Source organism: Ruditapes philippinarum, unplaced genomic scaffold (genome assembly GCF_026571515.1).
Source record: "Ruditapes philippinarum isolate M1 unplaced genomic scaffold, ASM2657151v2 ctg15231_1_1_1_1, whole genome shotgun sequence".
NCBI classification, from domain to species: domain Eukaryota; kingdom Metazoa; phylum Mollusca; class Bivalvia; order Venerida; family Veneridae; genus Ruditapes; species Ruditapes philippinarum.
Genome location: NW_026858024.1, coordinates 1 through 19,628, shown reverse-complemented (window position 1 = coordinate 19,628; position 19,628 = coordinate 1). Strand labels below are relative to the sequence as shown.

The 19,628-nt window shown below is 33.7% G+C and overlaps 1 protein-coding gene across 1 annotated transcript; it reads right to left on the bottom strand.

Moving 5' to 3' along the window:
- Positions 1 to 3,603: 3,603 nt before the first annotated feature.
- On the bottom strand, positions 3,604 to 19,613 carry LOC132751862 (choline transporter-like protein 1). Its single transcript, XM_060742070.1, has 19 exons — positions 19,116 to 19,613; positions 18,560 to 18,708; positions 17,799 to 18,041; positions 16,849 to 16,957; positions 16,349 to 16,412; positions 13,970 to 14,078; positions 10,885 to 11,005; positions 10,107 to 10,154; positions 9,571 to 9,642; positions 9,021 to 9,087; positions 8,733 to 8,794; positions 8,312 to 8,418; positions 7,707 to 7,760; positions 7,237 to 7,323; positions 6,535 to 6,650; positions 6,067 to 6,233; positions 5,695 to 5,787; positions 4,888 to 4,980; positions 3,604 to 4,636 (listed from the first exon to the last, which is right to left on the bottom strand). The coding sequence occupies exons 1-19, from the start codon at positions 19,116 to 19,118 to the stop codon at positions 4,550 to 4,552; spliced, it is 1,851 nt and encodes a 616-aa protein (XP_060598053.1). The 5' UTR covers positions 19,119 to 19,613; the 3' UTR covers positions 3,604 to 4,549.
- Positions 19,614 to 19,628: the final 15 nt, after the last annotated feature.

The following is a 19,628-nucleotide window of genomic DNA, read 5'->3' as shown; positions in this document are numbered from 1 at the left end:
TTTATGTCGTTTGGACATTTTCGACGTTTGGACATATATCGGCGCTACAGCATAACTAAACAAGAAAATATATCCCTTGTGATTATTAATTTATCACGCGCCACCGGGCCTCAGAAGATCACAAAACCCGAGTCTTTCGTCTGCTCAAACGAAACTAATTCGTGCTGATTATTTTCAAATTCAGTTACGGCTGCCCCAGTACAAACAACTTTTAATCATGTAACTTCGAGGTGCACAAACGTTCACAAAATATTAGTCAACATGTTGTGCTCATTTTCTTAGCTGTAACAGTAAAAAAATTGTACCCCCGGATAAGCTGAGAAACCCAATTTTTTTCTTCATTCCACCCGTAAACAGTTACACCGACAAACTTACGCTGACAATTTAGTGCACGCGGCGTCCAATATGGGTAATATACAGTAGAAGTTGTATGTAAGTCGATTTTCTGGATGACGATGTGTCGAAGAAACCCCTCACCCCAATACATTCCCTATTAAAAACCTATACATGAGTAGATTTTTTGACGTGTCGAAGTTTTTACGTGGTCCGTAAATGACTACAATTTAAAACTCAGTAACGTCCACACAGATAGCAAAAAAAAGTTTAGAGGTCAGAGACAAGGGGTAAAATAATAACTATAAATATGGCACACTGTCTTTTTTATTATCCACATGTATGCTTACTCTTTTATTTGTTTCGTACCTGAACATGCCAGCATTTTATATTCACTCTTATGTATTTCCTTATGATGTGCTATTTCATGGATGGCATGACCACTTCAAGGAATATATATAACGGGTCTCATACCCGACCTCCTTCCTGTGGTTTACAACATTTTAAGACAATAACGTTTAAAAAATAATAATTACCTCTAATTTAAAAATGCATATTGATATAATTCAGGTGAAATTATACGCTGTTTGTGGAAAAGAATAGTCACTTACCATTAACCGTTGACGGAAAATAACAGCCACAAATAATTTGATTTTTTTTCTTTCACATCACTATACTGTATATGTCAGCACACATTGAGAATTCTCTCTTCTATTCACATTTACAAGAAATAAATAACTTCAAAACTTTCCTCTAAACAAACATAAAGTCTAGACCACGTGCGAATATCTACGGAGGAGCATTAGTTTCAGGTGCATGCTTTTTATTAACTCGAAATTTCGACTTACTTATCTCGAAATCTCGAGTAACTAACTCGAAATTTCGACTTACTAACTCGAAATTTCGACTAACTTACCTCGAAATTTCGACTTACTAACTCGAAATTTCGACTTATTAACTCGAAATTTCGAGTTACTTATTTAGAAATTTCGACTTACTTACTCGAAATTTCGACTTATTAACATTACTAAAATGGCCATTTATGAGTTACAATGTGTTTAGATAAGGTGAGATACAGTAGGGAGTGCGGTTGAACGATGGAGATGTAGAAACGGGTGCCTGGACAAACTATTAAAGTTAAACTTAAACTTAGTAATGGCATGTACACGCCCGACCTAAAAAAACACAAGGCTTCCTTTAATTTGTCCGTTCAGGCGTTCTTCAGACGTTGTATTGTATCCTATCTGTTGACCATATCTTTTCACTAAACACATTCTTCTCATCCCTGAGAATAAAACGATCCTATACTTCACATGTGGGACATCTGAGGAAAGTATCGCGGAGTGGCCAAAATAGGGGTGCTGGGGCCTTTGTCAAATTTGTTGGACTGACTATATTTCTCGTAAAATCGGATGCTTTTATATTGTTCCCAACATGAATATAACAACAAGTTCCACTTTTATCAACTTTTATCAACACAATATGAATCAAAGTTTTAGTAAATAATGAATAATGTTACAAAAACATTATTAGTATCAAGAAACGTGACAGATTAACTGGCGTATACACGCCATTTAAAACTTATTTAACATATGAATGTTGCACAGTTTACAATAGGGTGGGTTATGGACTTGTATCTCCGTTTGATGGTTGTATGTCTGCTTTAGAAAAAGAAATATCCGGTTAACACGTAAATGTGGAAAGTGTGATTTACCCCCCCCCCCCCCCGCCACAAAAAAGCGATGGATCGATATGTTTAGTATGTGTGGACAATTTGACTTTATTGAATTGTTCTGTTAAATGTATATGTGCTCTGTCAATGTGCAACATCTACACACAAAAGAAAGTATCTTGAATTCAATCCTTGCTTTCACCGGTAACCAATGAAAGTCGTGCAATATAAGTCGAAACTTCGAGATAAGTAACTCGAAATTTCGACTTACTAACTCGAAATTTCGACTTATTAACTCGAAATTTCGAGATAAGTAACTCGAAATTTCGAGTTAGTAACTCGAAATTTCGAGTTAGTAACTCGAAATTTCAAATTAGTAAGTCAAAATTTCGAGATAAGTAACTCGAAATTTCGAGATAAGTAAGTCGAAATTTCGAGTTAGTAACTCGAAATTTCGAGATAATAAAAAACATACACCTGGCACTAATGCTCTTCCGTAAATATCCGTTAAATCTGCATGCTTTTCTTGCAATTTTATGACATAATTTGTCTGACCAAGTAATGCTGATATTTACATAAAACACGTGTCATTGACAGCCAGCAAATTTACCAATCAAAAGTCATGACACCAAAACAACAATAATCAGGCCAAAATTTCAATTTAGCGTTACAGACAAGGCGTTTGGCATCTTTCTCTTGTATTACATTAGGTCGTTAATGATAAGCCCAAATATGTTTTCACATCTATATGTTAATACAGTGTTGGCCTCGCATATGTGACTCGATCTTTATTAATACAAATGTATCTGTCTCATGTTTTTGTATTGTAAATATGCAAACTGAGATGTACTTAAAAATTTGAAACGTGAAATTTGCATATCTCAGTATAAATCATGTGTAAAGTTATGTCAGAAGAAATGTTGAAGTTTATGTTGAAAAGAAGCTCAAATCACCAGCTTTTTATTGGTGTTAGAATTTTAAAAATAAATCGCAAAGCAATAACAGTTTGATAACGACGTTATTTGTGTTGTTATATCATTTGCACGCAATCCAGGAAAGATAACTCTTGGTTTTTGTTCTATTTTCTATTACGTAGTTCATATACTGTTTATGGATGTATGTTTAACAGCATTTGTATGCGTTTCTGTGTGTGAGAAAATGCATTTTTGGTTATCATTCTATTTCATGGTCCAGAATAAAAATGTTAGCGGCTTATAAAGTTTTGGAAGCCAGAACTACCTTAATGCTAACATTTATATGTTGCATTACTTAGACGTTAAATAAAGTTTCTCTTCTACGTTATACATATAGATTTACTAATCTAACGTCCATAAATACCAATATATTAAACAAGTTAATTGGCAGTAAATGGCTGACACTTACATCTTCTCACAAGATCCGGTTGGGGTTCAAATCGTTTATATACTGTGAATAAGTTGTCAGGGGAAAGTCAGGGAATATTTGATTTCTGTAGGTGCATTTTCCTAAAAACGTCCTTTTTGTAAGCAATTTAAGTTTAGATTGGATAATACTGGTTAGAAATATTAAAAAGAAATGAATACAGTAGTGTTCATATGAAAATATTTATTACTTTTTTGTCTTATTTGACCAGTTTCTTGTCTTTCATTAATGTACAAGTCTATTTGTTTTCTACTGCATCTAACATTGCTTTTGCATGAAAGGTAATATAGTATTACACATACTTCACTAACATATAAACGTTCACTTCAAGAATTAGTTTGCTCTGTTACAAAGTATTTGCAAAATATTATTAGGGAGTTTATTAATATGCATAATATTGACAGCAATATCACTATTTAAAATGTGAACTCCATAACAATTTAAACAAAAACAAAAATCCACTTCACTTTATCATTGTCAGAGATTCCAGAAAACTATGACAGATAATTGATTTATACAATGTTTCCTTCGAGAACTAACAGATACATTCAATAGATGTTACAAATATTTAGATTTATTTTATGTGTTGTATATCCTTGTGCATTAATAAACAAATAAAATAAATGAGCCGCGTCACGACAAAACCAACATAATGGGTTTGCGACCAGCATGGATCCAGACCAGCCTGCGCATCCGCGCAGTCTGATCAGGATCCATGCACGCTGTTCGCTGACCAACTCTATTACAAGTAGAGAAACTGATAGCGAACAGCATGGATCCTGATCAGACTGCGCGGATGCGCAGGCTGGTCTGGATCCATGCTGGTCGCAAACCCATTATGTTGGTTTTGTCGTGACACGGCTCAAATTAAGATCAACCTGCTCATAAAGTATGGCAATGATAATTCCATTTAGCCACCGATAACCATCTAAAAAAATTTTTTAGAGAGAGATATTATTTTTGTCCTTGTAATTTATCAATTCGTATGTTTTTTTCCTCACGTAAACTTTAATAAAGAGTCATAACTGGCAATAATTCTCGATTTAAGCAGTTGGTAGACCACGATTTAACTAATCATCTAATTATTTTTTGTAGGATTCAAAGGCAACTAAATTTAAAGCATTTTGTTGTTTGATGGTTATTCTAGCTGTCTGATTTTTCATCCGTTGTCTTTCCTTCTAATATTTTTTGTTTCGGCTGTTCTTTTTTTAGCCCTGCTGACATACATCTCTGAAAAAATAAAAAATAAAAATCATTCACCAAAATAAAAACATTGAAAACAATTAAACGTGAAACAATTTAAATAGTGAGGTTTTCAAAAAAAAAAAGCCTTTATAATCTTTTTAAAAATTTTAAGCTTTAACTTCCTACTCAATCCATACAATTTATATCTTATATTTCATTACGAAATTGAAACATTTATAAATTAAAATATTGTGTAAACAAAGCTGCAAAACGCTATCAACATGCTTACGACTTACTTGTAGTCCAACACTCATAAAGAATGGTTTGCTGTCACCGTCATTCATCACTGAATCTTCACAGAAACATATAAAGATGGTGTCGATTGTCATCTGAAAAACAGTAAATGTTACGTAACGTTGTTATATATCTAGTAATTTCAAAGGACGTTACGTTAGGTCTGATTGAATCTCGGTAGCCAGTCTCTGAGATTTTATGATGAAATTTGAAAATTTGAAAGTTAAAAGATATATAAAAGAATCTACATGATATCTCTGTTAATTTAAACAAGAGGACCATAATGGCAATGGATCGCTCACGTTTGCACCTGAGATAGATGTCTTAATGATAAATATCTTAGATCCTGATATTGTAATTCAACACAAGAAGAATCTGTTTTTCCATGTAAGTCTATATATATAAACTAAGTTACCCCCGGACAGGAACCAATTTTGACCCTAGGTACATGGTTTATATGACTTTCGTAGAGGTGATGCTACAAACCAAATAACAAAGCACTGATCATTAAAGTTTCCGAGAAGACGATTAGAAAAGGCATTTCCAAAGTCTATATTTGCTCAGAATTATGACCTACATACGTATCATTGCTTTAACGTTTGTACAAGCTACATCAATCGATTTAGGAAGAGTTGTGGTTCAAAAAATTGTAGATAACGACGAACGGCTACCATCACAAAAGCTGTGCACAATGTGCACAGGCTAGTTAAAACTGCTTTACAAACATAATAGCAAAGGAACTCCGTGTATTTTTTCTAGGAAAAAAAATGTTTTTGTTTTTTTCTAGAATTGTTCTTACTAAAACATACCTCGTAAACAGACATGAAACACCCAGCTATAAAATATGCAAATATTGCAACCAAAGCTACTGGTAACCAAACAAAATGTATATCTTTCTGTACCTGAAAAATACAAGTATGATCTTATATAAACGAAATTTAATTATTTATTCTTATAACGTTACATCTTTTTAGTATGTATGTTATCTAGCAAAGTATTTTAATAGAGTTTATTGTACTTAAAACTTGACATTATCATGATATATAAAAGATTTTTGCAATACAATGCCCGTTAGAATAAAACACTTTTTTGTTACTATTTACATAAACTATGCAGTACAAAAGAAAAACGATTTAAAAAGGGAAATTAAGAAAAAAAGAATCAATGAAATTAAAACTTACTGAGATAAATTCAATACCAACAATAGTGATAACAGCGACGGTTGCAATTTTGCCAATAAACAATACAAAATCACCAACAGAATTGATGGCTGCAAGTCTTAATGTGTTTGTCAAGACAACATGAAATGCCTGACGTGCCGCCTTACAAAATCCATGTCCGTGTATAGCTGCAATTAAAATGGATAAAGTAAAAATGAAAGTTATTGTTGTATGAACATGTTTTTTTCCCTACCGATAAAATTAAATATTTCTTGAACTAAACAGAAAATGAAAATCTTGGAATTACCCAAAATCGAGGTTTTCCATATTAAAACATTGCCTCACACATAATTTTGAAGAACATTTGTTGTTTTCTGGCATTTTTTATTTTTTTAATTAACTGAATATTTGACATATCAACGGGGCGGGTAAAATCAGGTCAAAAGGATATTATTGTCTTGATGACATTTGCATTTTGGTCAATCTCACCTATCTCGATGTAAGCATTGTTGTTGAGAAATTTCAAGAATTTTTCGAAGCACCATAGACAACACTTTAAACATTTCAACAGAAATACTACAACGGGGTTAGTACCACCTCGAAGTCTGGAATACAAGAAAACACTTCAATAACAGAAAACGCATCAATAACAGAAAACACTTCAATAACAGAAAACACTTCAATAACAGAAAACACTTCAATAACAGAAAACACTTCAATAACAGAAAACGCATCAATAACAGAAAACACTTCAATAATAAAAACGCTTCAATAACAGGCGCCAAAGAAGTATGAGAACGGAGGCGAGTTTACAAAAGATTGAACCATTTATTTATTGCGGTAATTTATCAATTTATTAATCAATTGTGTGATTTAATGTTACATTACAGAAAAACTTTTTCGACAAGGCATTATGATCAATTTTCCGTTCACAGGAAAGTCCACCTGGAAAGTCTTATTAAAAAAAAAAACATGATTTACTGTAAATCTCAATTTTTTAAAATATTTTCGTTGATTAGGATACAATATTTGTTTTGTATTTATAAGTTCGATATCATTATTGGTTTTCATTTTTCCCCCGTCAATTATTATTAAAAGCATGCAATCGTAAATAAAATATCATTAGAAAATTGAAGTAAACTAATTTAATAAAACTAAATACATGTTCATATAGTTACTTCCAAGGCTCACCTGTTTTCTATAAAAGATAATACCATTCTTACAAACATAACGAAAGTTATTATAAGCGATCCTAGAGCTATGGAGCCAAAATGGTATCTGAAAAACAAATAATTTGAAGATTTACATTTTTAAATTTCAAATAATAAATTTGAATGTATGAGAGGTGACTCGCCAATTTTGTAAAATGTTTATCTTATTTATTAGCATTATATTTTAATTATTGCTATTTGTGAGATACACGGGTTGTTTACATTGTCCTATATCTTGTTGGTCATGACTGTAAATGACTGTAAATGACTGTAAATGACTGTAATGTATGAAATGCCTAGAACTATCAATTTAAAGAATAGAATGTTACCAAACACAATTAAACTACCTAATGCTGTAGACCTACTTAATGTATCAACATGGATTATTAAACAATTCAGGAGATCAAAACAAGTATTTAGGTAAATATTATATTTAATATGTTCATCTACCTTATAACATGCCACATGGATCGAGCAACTGGCAAAGAAAGTTTCTCTTTATCTCTGTAAGCAAACAGACAACAAGCATATCAATAATTACAGTATTAAATTAGTATTTAAGATATGAGCCGAGCCATAACAAAACCAACATAATGGGTTTGCGACCAGCATGGATCCAGACCAGCCTGCGCATCCGCGCAGTCTGATCAAGATCCATGCTGTTCGCTATCAGTTTTTCTACTTGTTATATGGTTTGTAAGCGAACAGCATGGATCCTGATCAGACTGCGCGGATGCGCAGGCTGGTCTGGATCCATACTGGTCGCAAACCCATTATGTTGGTTTTGTCAAATAAATAGATTCAAATACGAGTTGAACTCTCTGAAAAAATAAACAAAGGAAATGATAGATATATAAGTTATACGGATAAAAGTAATGTAACAATATGATGTACATCGAGCAAATGAATATTATTTGACCTGCTGAAACAAATCATATCAATTTAACGAATGCCATTTTGGATATTAACGGACAATTTCTAATGCCTTGACTTCTATTTTTTTTTTTCAACGATGGAACTTGTCATTAAGACAATGATAATACAATGGTGCTTACCTGGTGAAATACCATTTGACTACAGCTCCCGCCACAGTCATCTTGTGACACGCCAATATAACCTGAACTATCCAGATTATCCCGAATATATAATACCATTTTAATACCTGAAAAAAATGGAATATAGGAATATGCATGTACTGTAACTAAAAGAAGGAAATATTTGTTTGGTCAGAATATAAACAAAAAAAGGGGTTTTATGTAATTTCATAAGTTTTATGGATTTAAGTGAACACTTCGACTTTAAATCATCATAAATTTCTTGTATTGAACTAAAATGTATCGGTATTGTTATGTGTACAGTTTATTCAACGGAAGATATGCATTAAGATGAAAACAAAATCTAATAAAAGTCAATATATTGTTTCCTTTCATATTTGTACAAAATGAAGGAGATTGTTATTAAAAAAGAACAACATACTGTTAAGATTTTGTCCGGTACATATTCTACTGTCTTTGTGACTTGGTCAACTACCGGGGTACCTGCAGAAATACGGAAGTGATAAATTAAAATGCCGGAAGGAAAGTAACAATGACGGTAATTCAAAGTGTGACAACAGCTTTATTTAAAAAATATTATTTAAAATCGGAGAGACAAAATGGTGTTAATTTCATGACGGTAGTTTACATTTTAGGTATGTTTCTTTAAGGAAACAACAACAACAAGATTTTACATGGTTATATGTATATATGTTTATCAACATCATACCTGCTGTTTCAATATACAATAATACCCACACCAGACATCCAAATGTTCCTCCAAGACATATTAATGTCTGCAATGAAAGAAATGAATATTTTTTTCTTTAAAAGTAATTATTCCGATCCTACCTCTTCAAATGCGAGTACAATTTAATGAATGTATATTGTTATTCATAATATGGTGTGATATTTTCAATGTCACCAGTCTTCGCCTGATTTTGACTTATTTTTCCTTTTCATTTTATAAGATAGATACAGTAGCGAGATTTAACATTTTACGAGGATACTTTTGCGACATTTACGATTAAAGTTACACGGTCGACAAATTAACTGGTCCAAAAAGGGACACCATATACACCATATTCATTAAATAACAATGTATAAATTAAAACAATACTTATTTGCCATGTGTATATATGTATAAATTGTGTAAGAAGTAAATATAACTTTAATTTGAAATGCTATATTACTTATTAAAGTACTTAACATCTTATCCACAATGTTTAATCAGTAAATAATGAAATGAAATAAATACTTATAAAGTATATATATAGTACCATAAAAGGATGGATCAAAAGAAACGGCATACTTCTAATGGCTTTACCGGCTTGGCGAAATAATTCTTCTACCTAAAACATATAGTACAGAATATTACCTATAATCCACATGCTTACAGTTCAACCGGAAAAAACATATCCAAAAGTTACTAAAAGAAAAAACACGAATACTTTATTGCATGTATGGTGTCCCGTTAGGGCTAAAGACAGTACGGTGTTGACAGTATGATGGTGTCAATACGACAGTACGATGGTCGCGTACTGTCGCGCTATACTATCGTCCTTTCACCCTCTTGTCAAGCATGCGCAAATATTTCACTCAGCATATTGTCAGACGTCAAATATGTGCCTTTTAATCTATTCAGTTCATGTGATATATTTGAATGACAATGAAGAGATTATAATTATATCAGATGTGCATTCATGAATATATCGTTACCAACTTGTAACGTACATTTATTCATCATAAAACAATAAAAATAATATATTCAATATGGATAATAGTAACAAAATAAGCAAAGATTTGAACACCATACCAGTTTTAAATGTTTCCTTAAGGCCAGAATAATCAACAAAACAACAATCTGGAAATAAAAAAAAATAAATTGATATTTTACTTTTAGTACTTGGAACAATTGTTAAAGGGACTCCACTGAGGTTTTTTGACATGACGGGACTGGAAATAATTTTTTGAGATTAATACTCCATTTGATGTGGATCTATACTAATAACTTATGTGCAAATTTTCAGATCATTAGCTCGCACCGTTTTTTCCAGAGTAATTATTATAATAGTGAAAAATGACCCAAAACTGAAAAGCGTTTAAACGCTTTTCAATCAAATTGGACTTAGAATAGCACAATCATACGATTTTCAATGTATTTCTTGTATATTTCTTAGTTATATTGAATTTAAATTTCTGTTTAAAGTGCTCGTGTTTATCTATGTGAAAAATTAAAATGTTATGTTTTTAGACTTATAAACCTCACTGGAGTTCCTTTAAATTGTTAGATATGCAAATAATATTTTATGCGTTAGTGATTTACTTAATGATGTATTCATTATCGATAAACGCATTAAAAAAATTGTCATTTTACCCTTCTCAACAGTTCTATCTCATACTGTCCATAAAATTTTTAATACAAATGTACATTGATTTATAATTGGATACATTAAATTGAAATGATTATGTTAGGCAGTCACGTACCAATTAATGATCGGATAGTAAAAATAACTGATATGACTGTCACACCGAATAATCTTGACTGGCCGCTCACATACTCCTTAAGAAACGGATGATAGAAAATAACTCACTGTAAATACTGTCACACAAATTGATCCTATCAGCCAGTCACGTACTTTCTTTTTCATGTGAACGCTTGCGTCACCAGCCTGCATAGCGTCCAAACTTTTCCGTAAATAATAATAATGGTACCTGCAAAAATGCCATGTTTCGGTATCTTTGTTCTAATACAAAATGTAAGTCTAGTCTATAAACATCTATTTTTATCATAATAACATGTACGAGTAAATAACGAGAATAACGGAGATTTTGCATTATGAAACATACCATTAATTGCACGAAGTATGCTACGGAAGCGTCCTGGTGCCAATTCATAATGTTCTATAAAAAAAATTAACTCCTACGTAGGAGATAAAAAAGCCTAATTAGGAGTTTGTAACTCCTACATAGGACTTTTAAACTCCTACGTAGGACTTTGTAAGTCCTACGTAGGACTTTATAACTCCTACGTAGGACTTTTAAACTCCTACGTAGGACTTTGTAAGTCCTACGTAGGACTTTATAACTCCTACGTAGGACTTTATAAGTCCTACGTAGGACTTTGTAACTCCTACGTAGGACTTTATAACTCCTACGTAGGAGATAAAAAAGCCTAATTAGGAGTTTATAACTCCTACGTAGGACTTTTAAACTCCTACGTAGGACTTTATAACTCCTACGTAGGAGATAAAAAAGCCTAATTAGGACTTTAAAACTCCTACGTAGGACTTTATAACTCCTACGTAGGACTTTATAAGTCCTACGTAGGACTTTGTAACTCCTACGTAGGACTTTATAACTCCTACGTAGGAGATAAAAAAGCCTAATTAGGAGTTTATAACTCCTACGTAGGACTTTTAAACTCCTACGTAGGACTTTATAACTCCTACGTAGGAGATAAAAAAGCCTAATTAGGACTTTAAAACTCCTACGTAGGACTTTATAACTCCTACGTAGAATACATATCAAAGAACTGAAAGCACAGAGTTCGACGGACATGTATGCTAGAGTATAACTTAAGATAGCATATTATGTAGGAAAATAAATTATATGAGCCGCGCCATGACAAAACCAACATAGTGCATTTGCGACCAGCATGGATCCAGACCAGCCTGCGCATCCGCGCAGTCTGATCAGGATCCATGCTGTTCGCTTACAAACCCTATTACAAGTAGAGAAACTGATAGCGAATAGCATGGATCCTGATCAGACTGCGCGGATGCGCAGGCTGGTCTGGATCCATGCTGGTCGCAAACCCACTATGTTGGTTTTCTCATGGCGCGGCTCATATGTGTCAAGTTGTAATTGTGGCAAGCCACTTTAGTAAATACCTTTAGTCTGTAGCCAGAGATGATTTTGTCATTCTCTGCATATATTAAACGATGATTCCGTATTATGTACGTTTAGTTATATTTATTATACACATGTACACAAAATGTATGGGTTAAACTTTGTTCAAAGGAGGATATACAATGTAATTCATTATTAAACATATGCATGCATGATGCTCCGTAAACCGTTATCTTCTTAAACTTTACTGAGCAGGAACAATACACTTCACTACCCCCCCCCCTGTCCCCTATAAGGATTTAATCATTTGAAACGGCCGAAAATGGATAAATTGCTCGTTTTCTTCAGCTAGTTCGTATTGAAATCGTAATCATTAAAGCCTTTTAAAATTTTGATATATATGCTTGATGTCGAGTAAGTTTTTTTCGAATAGCTGTAACGCAATTTTACGGGATACATCGCCAATGCTTACAGACACCTCACCCTAAAACACTGTACACTCTAGAAACCTGAGACACTTTATTGAAAAGGTGAAGTGTTGCGGTATGGCCGTGTGACTAGTAGCTTAATGATCGCTAGCCGCATGGGTTCAAACCCCGTTAGGCGCAAGCCGTTGTTTCCTTGAGCAAGAAACTTTACACTCATTGCTAAGTACGTACTGGTTGGTTCCAGGAACGGATTCGAAAGTGTGTCTATAAGCTTATAGCTTCCTACACAACCAAACTTAAATAAATTCTGTATGAACCAAAGGTGAAATGTCCTCTATATTTAAGATTTGAGGGGGGGGGTAAGTGTCTTGTTCCTTCGCCGATATACCGGTCCGGAATGTTGAGATTTGCAAAGCATTCTGTATGCATTTCTTATAAAGTCATAAAGTCCTACGTAGGACTTATAAACTCCTAATTAGGCTTTTTTATCTCCTACGTAGGAGTTTTAAAGTCCTACGTAGGAGTTATAAAGTCCTACGTAGGAGTTTAAAAGTCCTACGTAGGAGTTTAAAAGTCCTACGTAGGAGTTATAAACTCCTAATTAGGCTTTTTTATCTCCTACGTAGGAGTTATAAAGTCCTACGTAGGAGTTAAAAAGTCCTACGTAGGAGTTAAAAAGTCCTACGTAGGAGTTTAAAAGTCCTACGTAGGAGTTATAAACTCCTAATTAGGCTTTTTTATCTCCTACGTAGGAGTTATAAAGTCCTACGTAGGAGTTATAAAGTCCTACGTAGGAGTTTAAAAGTCCTACGTAGGAGTTATAAACTCCTAATTAGGCTTTTTTATCTCCTACGTAGGAGTTATAAAGTCCTACGTAGGAGTTAAAAAGTCCTACGTAGGAGTTAAAAAGTCCTACGTAGGAGTTTAAAAGTCCTACGTAGGAGTTATAAACTCCTAATTAGGCTTTTTTATCTCCTACGTAGGAGTTATAAAGTCCTACGTAGGAGTTATAAAGTCCTACGTAGGAGTTATAAAGTCCTACGTAGGAGTTTAAAAGTCCTACGTAGGAGTTACAAACTCCTAATTAGGCTATTTTATCTCCTACGTAGGAGTTTATTTTTTTGTAGAACATTATGAATTGGCACCAGGACGCTTCCGTAGTATGCATTAAAAAGACTTAGTCAACAAAAAGAATTACTGTGGATGAATTTTAATTACGAAAAGCTTTTAGTTGTGAACGTTGTCCAGATCTTATTTAAGATAATATATATATAAATATCATTTTTGTACATGCATTTCCTATCACCCTAATACATGTATAATAGATAATATTCACGACAACGGGACAATGCAGCTGCTTTAAGAAATTATGAATATCTAATGTATGTGGATAACATACCAGCAAAGGATTGTTGCCACAAGAGTTCCTATAACCATAGAAACCACCATCAACCAAACGATAAACCATGCCACAAACTGAAGCAGGAGAGCTAAAACTACTGACACCACTGCCAACATGAAAAGAAAATATTGCTGCTGTTTTATGTTTATTGTGTACACGAACCTGAAAACTGTTTTTATTTTCAATTCATAAACATTAAAAAAAGTGATTCTCAGTTAGTGGATTGAATACATTTCAACTGTTCTTATAGTTTCTCTTATTCAATATTAAGGCAACCTGGTTTTGCAAGCAGCATATTTTAATATAATAATAATATGGAAAACAGTGAAATGTGACCAATGTTCGAAGATGTTACACATTCAATAAGTAAAAACCATTTCATACAATATGAGATTGACATGAATGATCCATATGATACAGTTATAAACGCCACAAAATATGAATACATAGTTTTTCAAGACCCACGATCGTATCGAAGAAAGAAACAAAATATCTTCACTTTTGGCCGTCCATTATGTGTGCAAATTGAAATTTAAAAATTATTTTACACAAGAGCACCGCTAAACGGAGCATTATATGCCCGAAAGTGATTTTTTTTATTAAAGATGAAGCATTTGTAAGACATGGTAATTTAATAAAGTATTACCTCCTTCAAATAACAATCCTCCTATGAAGTTTGAACACTGTGGGCCAAATGGAACTTAAGTTATGCCCCGGAAACTGTTTTCAGTTTTAAGGTAATAGTGACCTTGACCTTTGACCTTGTGTCCCCAAAATCAATAGGGGTCTTCTACCCAATATGGACAATCATACTATGAAATTTGAACACTGTGGGTCAAATGGTATTTAAGTTATGTTCCGGAAACTGTTTTCAGTTTTAAGGTAATAGTCACCTTGACCTTTGACCTTGTGGCCCCAAAACCAAATAGGAGTCTTTCACCCAATATGGACAATCAACCTATGTAGTTTAAATATTGTGGGCCAAATGGAACTGAAGTTGTGCTCCAGAAACTGTTTTCAATTTCTAAGTAATGGTGACCTTGACCTTTGACCTTGTGACCCCAAAATCAATATGGGTCTTATACCCAATATTGACAATCATCCTATGAAGTTTGAACACTGTGGGCCAAATGTAACTTAAGTTATGCTCCGGAAACTGTTTTCAGTTTTAAGGTAATAGTGACTCTGACCTTTGACCGTGTGACCCCAAAATCAATAGCGATCTTCTACCCAATATGGACAATCATCCTATGAAATTTGAATACTGTGGGCCAAATGGAACTTAAGTTATGCTCCGGAAACTGTTTTCAGGTAATAGTGACCTTGACCTTTGGCCTTGTGACCCAAAATCAATAGGGGTCTTCTACCCAATATGGACAATCATCCTATGAAGTTTGAATATTGTGGGCCAAATGAAAGTTAAGTTATGCTCCGGAAACTGTTTTCAGTTTTAATGTAAAAGTGACCTTGACCTTTGACCTTGTGACCCCAAAATCAATACGGGTCTTCTACCTAATTTGGACAATCATCCTATGAAGTTTGAATATTCTGGGCCAAATGGAACTTAAGTTATGCTCCGGAAACCAAATCGCAATGGACGGACAGAAAGACGGAAGGACGGACGTTCTAAAAGGAGAGTAATTATGTGGCTACTCTATTGTTCTCTCTATTGTTCTTTTTAGCCACACAAAAGAAAATAGCCACATAAAAGCATTACGGAATGAATGACATCAAAGAGAAAGAACAGTTACCTATTGTCCCTCTAGCCACATAATTACTCTCCTGTGAGTGCGGACAGACGGAAGTGCGTACGTTCCAACATTTTGGGTTTAGGGGCTATTTTCTTTGCTATTTTCTTTGTTTTCTTAAGGGCTACTAGCCCATAAACCCTTTGATCACGGAATGAACCTATTGTTCTCTTTTGTTCTCTTTACTGTTATATAGCCCCTAAACCCAAAATGTTTGCTCGGACGGACGGACGGACGCCAGTGGGTATAACATAATATGACCGAAATTCTTTCGGGCATATAATAAAAGGCAATAATATTATGATAACATATAAGATCAAAACCCGATCCGAAAAGTTTATATCATATCCTTATTGTACTGGCAGTTAAAAAGTTCTATCAAATGTAAAAATATTGGTAGTGTGAAATAGGAGGTCATTATACAAGGATGAACACAATACTGTTTATATTGGACATCGTACACAGCTAAGCTCGGCTGATGCCTCGTCCAATATACGTCTGACAGCTGTGTACTCGTCCAATAGAATTTAGTATTGTACTTAAAAATGTATACTAACCTCATGCTATTGTTGAATATTGATACTGTATAGCATATAAAAACTAGCAGTGTTAAAGATAAGTTTCATACCGACAGCCAGTGCACAAAGGAGACTCATTTCAAACCATGTATTCTGAATGTCGCTTGCTCCTTTCTGAAATAAAGTTATCATTATAGTGATGAATGTTCTAAAATCATCATATACCTTTTAAAAATGTATATTACACGCCCTATATACAACAGCTGTCTCTTCAATGATTTCATGAAGTCAGTTGTAAGTTTTTACTATGCTATTTTAATTAGCTCCTTTTTGTTTTTCGTTTCTTTAAAACATGAGTGAGAACGACAGGTCAGTGGCCATACTGATACAAAATAAAATGTCAGTAACAAAGAAAATGTCTTATTTTGTTCATGTAAAGCAAAACGTTAACATTGTACAAAGCTAATTACTCGTAAATGTTATGGCGCCAGTATGGAACCTTACAATCTCGTAATTCCATACGGTCTTACAAGACACCAATGGGTCAGCTTTTGAAATGTTGGCTCAAATGTGACATTGACATTGTGTAAAGATAAAAGTGTTTAGATACCTCGACAAGATTTTCTTCTATGACATTAAGAAGACTGTTAATGGCGGAGGTAACATGGTCAATTCTTTTTGTAACGGACGCAGGAATACATCGGTATAAAAACTCTTCTCTGTAATGAAAAATTTATGAAACTACATTTCTAATAAAATCCATAAATGCAAGAAATTAAAACGATTTCACAAAATTGTTTAATCATACTCTCCTATAAAGATATATGAATATACATATCTGAAAAGTTATTTTCATTCATGGATTAAAGGCCCAATGCTAAAATTTTCATCGTATGATTAACCCATTACTTCATGAGCATTTTGTGAAAAATGGCTGTTTTCATTGAAAAGTCTCCCGCTACAAGTTCAAATTGCTATAATACTATAAAAACTGCTTCAATACTAATCAAACTTGGCACAAATGTTGACTGGACCATTGACCTTGAAACAACATGCTCAGGCTTAAATTTTCTGTTACCATGGCAACGAGGGGACATCTCAAAATTGCCAAAAATCACTATTTTGCGTTGATTTTTTCCATCATAATTGATTTCAAAATGCTGCAACTTCTCAATGGATTGAGATAGAGTCAAATGCTTTTCAGCGTTGGTTACACGTTACCTTATGACCAATCTGGGGTTATTTATAGCCTCTCACAAGTCCAAAATTTTCTTGGCGATGAGGGAGACTCCGCCCCCCTTCAAACCCCCCAAACTGAAGGGGGCACATCCCCCTTCTGGCAACCCCCTGATGTATCTTTTGGTTGGGGGGCCGCGCCGAAAAAGTGGTCACTTTTTTTAACAACATTTCTCAAACAAAAACAAGTGTTGGGGGCCTAAATAAGGCATTTTTTCACCATTAGAGACAACAAAAGGGGGGGGGGGTGAAAAAGGCGTTAAAAGGCGTGTGTATGAAGTAATGGGTTAAAATGTAAGGTGAAATTCATTGAAACCCACTTACTGTGGTGTAATTGGTAACGCCGGGCACCCGGATGTACCTGATGATCCGTCAAAGTAAGCGGAGGGTTTAATGTCATACACACATAGCCTAGAATTGTTGATATTTGCTAAGTTTTGCATATCCAAAACAGAGTTGATAGCCGTGGATGGACATTTTGAAACACATATTTTCGTAGATTTGACGTTACCTTGGACCGTGGAAACGACATTGGTAACTATAGAGTCTTCAAAATTGAATAGGTTTCTGGAATAAAAATACATGCTTTGTTCATTGAAATGCAATATACTTTGACACAATGTTCTTTTATTTTCTTAGTTTAGTTTTTTACTATAACTTCATACATGAACACTTCAACTGTGTGTGTTTTTGTGTTTGTTGTTGTTGTTGTTGAAAAGTTATTTCCTTAAGATTACATAACTACGGAAGCACAGAGGGGGCATTCCGATTTTTTTTTCTTTTCCAATCTCGTGGCCACGAGACATAAATAAAAAAAAATGGCCACGAGATAGGGATTTTTCGGGGGTTTTGTTGTTGTTTTTTTCCTTAGTTGAATATCGTGGGAAAAAGATTTTTCCTTTTTTTCTGAATTATATCTCGTAGCCACGAGATAGCATTTTGTTTTTGTTGTTGTTTTTCTTAGTTATATTTCGTGGCCACGAGACAGGACATGAAAAAAATCGGAATGCCCCCTCTGTGCTTCCGTACATAACATCACAACGTCGATTTTTTATCACCAAACTTATAACAATTGATCATCTTACGGTATGCCTCTGAGGTCTATCCCAGTGAGAGTTGGTATAACACCGTCAATAATCTTGTTGTCCTGGTTACAAATATTCCCGTAACTATCTATACCATACACTAGTCTGTACGGGTTACCAATAGTGACAGCTCTCCACGACACCAAACCCTATATATCATATGATTAATTAAAAAAAAAAGAGTATCAAAGTCTATTGAAGCGGTAGGTATGTTGACTTTTTAATTAAAATAGTTTCGTATTTAAAATATTATTATGCAAAAGATTGATTTATTTACATTTTACATAAAGTATGAGAAGAGATTTTAAAAACTTATTTTGTGTTAATATTAACATGTTTTATATATACTCTGTATCTATATTGATATAGTTCAATGTACCTTAAGACAAATCTCATATCTTACAATGGTCGGTCGAAATGTCCATACAAAACATGGCCTTATCTTAATAACACTACCATAATAATGTTTTTATTAATTAAATGGAGACGAAAACTTTACAATTAAATATTCGCAGAACTTTAACGGAGAGTACAACTTATAGAAGACATGTTATACCATTCCAATAGTAAACACGGAGAAGAGACACAAGAAGACAACATCTCTGCATTCTCGTCTGGTTTCTGGACCTTCACTTAGTGCATCATCAGTTTTATTATCATCATCACGTATAGATACTTTGGATTTTGTCTAAATAATTTAATCAACACATTTTGAAATATGTTTTACAGTTTGTATACATGTATTTATATATCACTTCTGGCATTTTCAGACACAAATCCAGATTTGTTTTGGTTGGGGTGCTTTAGTTTCAAATAACCGATCTCCCGACCTCCCTACGGGCGCGTTAAATTTTCTTTCAAATTCTTAAATTTGTAAATGCATCAGGAGCCTCTATTCAATATTCAGAGAAAGAATACATTTAACTCCTTGCGTGTGTTAAACAGTGTTAAAGTCTGAAACTTTCTGTGAAAATATAGAAACACGAATTATAAAGTTTTGTGCGAGACCTCCGGTATCGCGTATTTTTTAAAGATCAACTTAACTAATAAAAAATATTCAGACTTTTTA

Bases quoted from the DNA above. Each gene is read 5' to 3' on its own strand.
- LOC132751862 (XM_060742070.1), bottom strand. The intron at 18,042-18,559 runs GTAAGATGATCA...TTTTTATTCCAG, and splicing joins ATAGACCTCAGAGGCATACC to AAACCTATTCAATTTTGAAG. The intron at 7,761-8,311 runs GTAAGCACCATT...GTTTGCTTACAG, and splicing joins GTCAAATGGTATTTCACCAG to AGATAAAGAGAAACTTTCTT.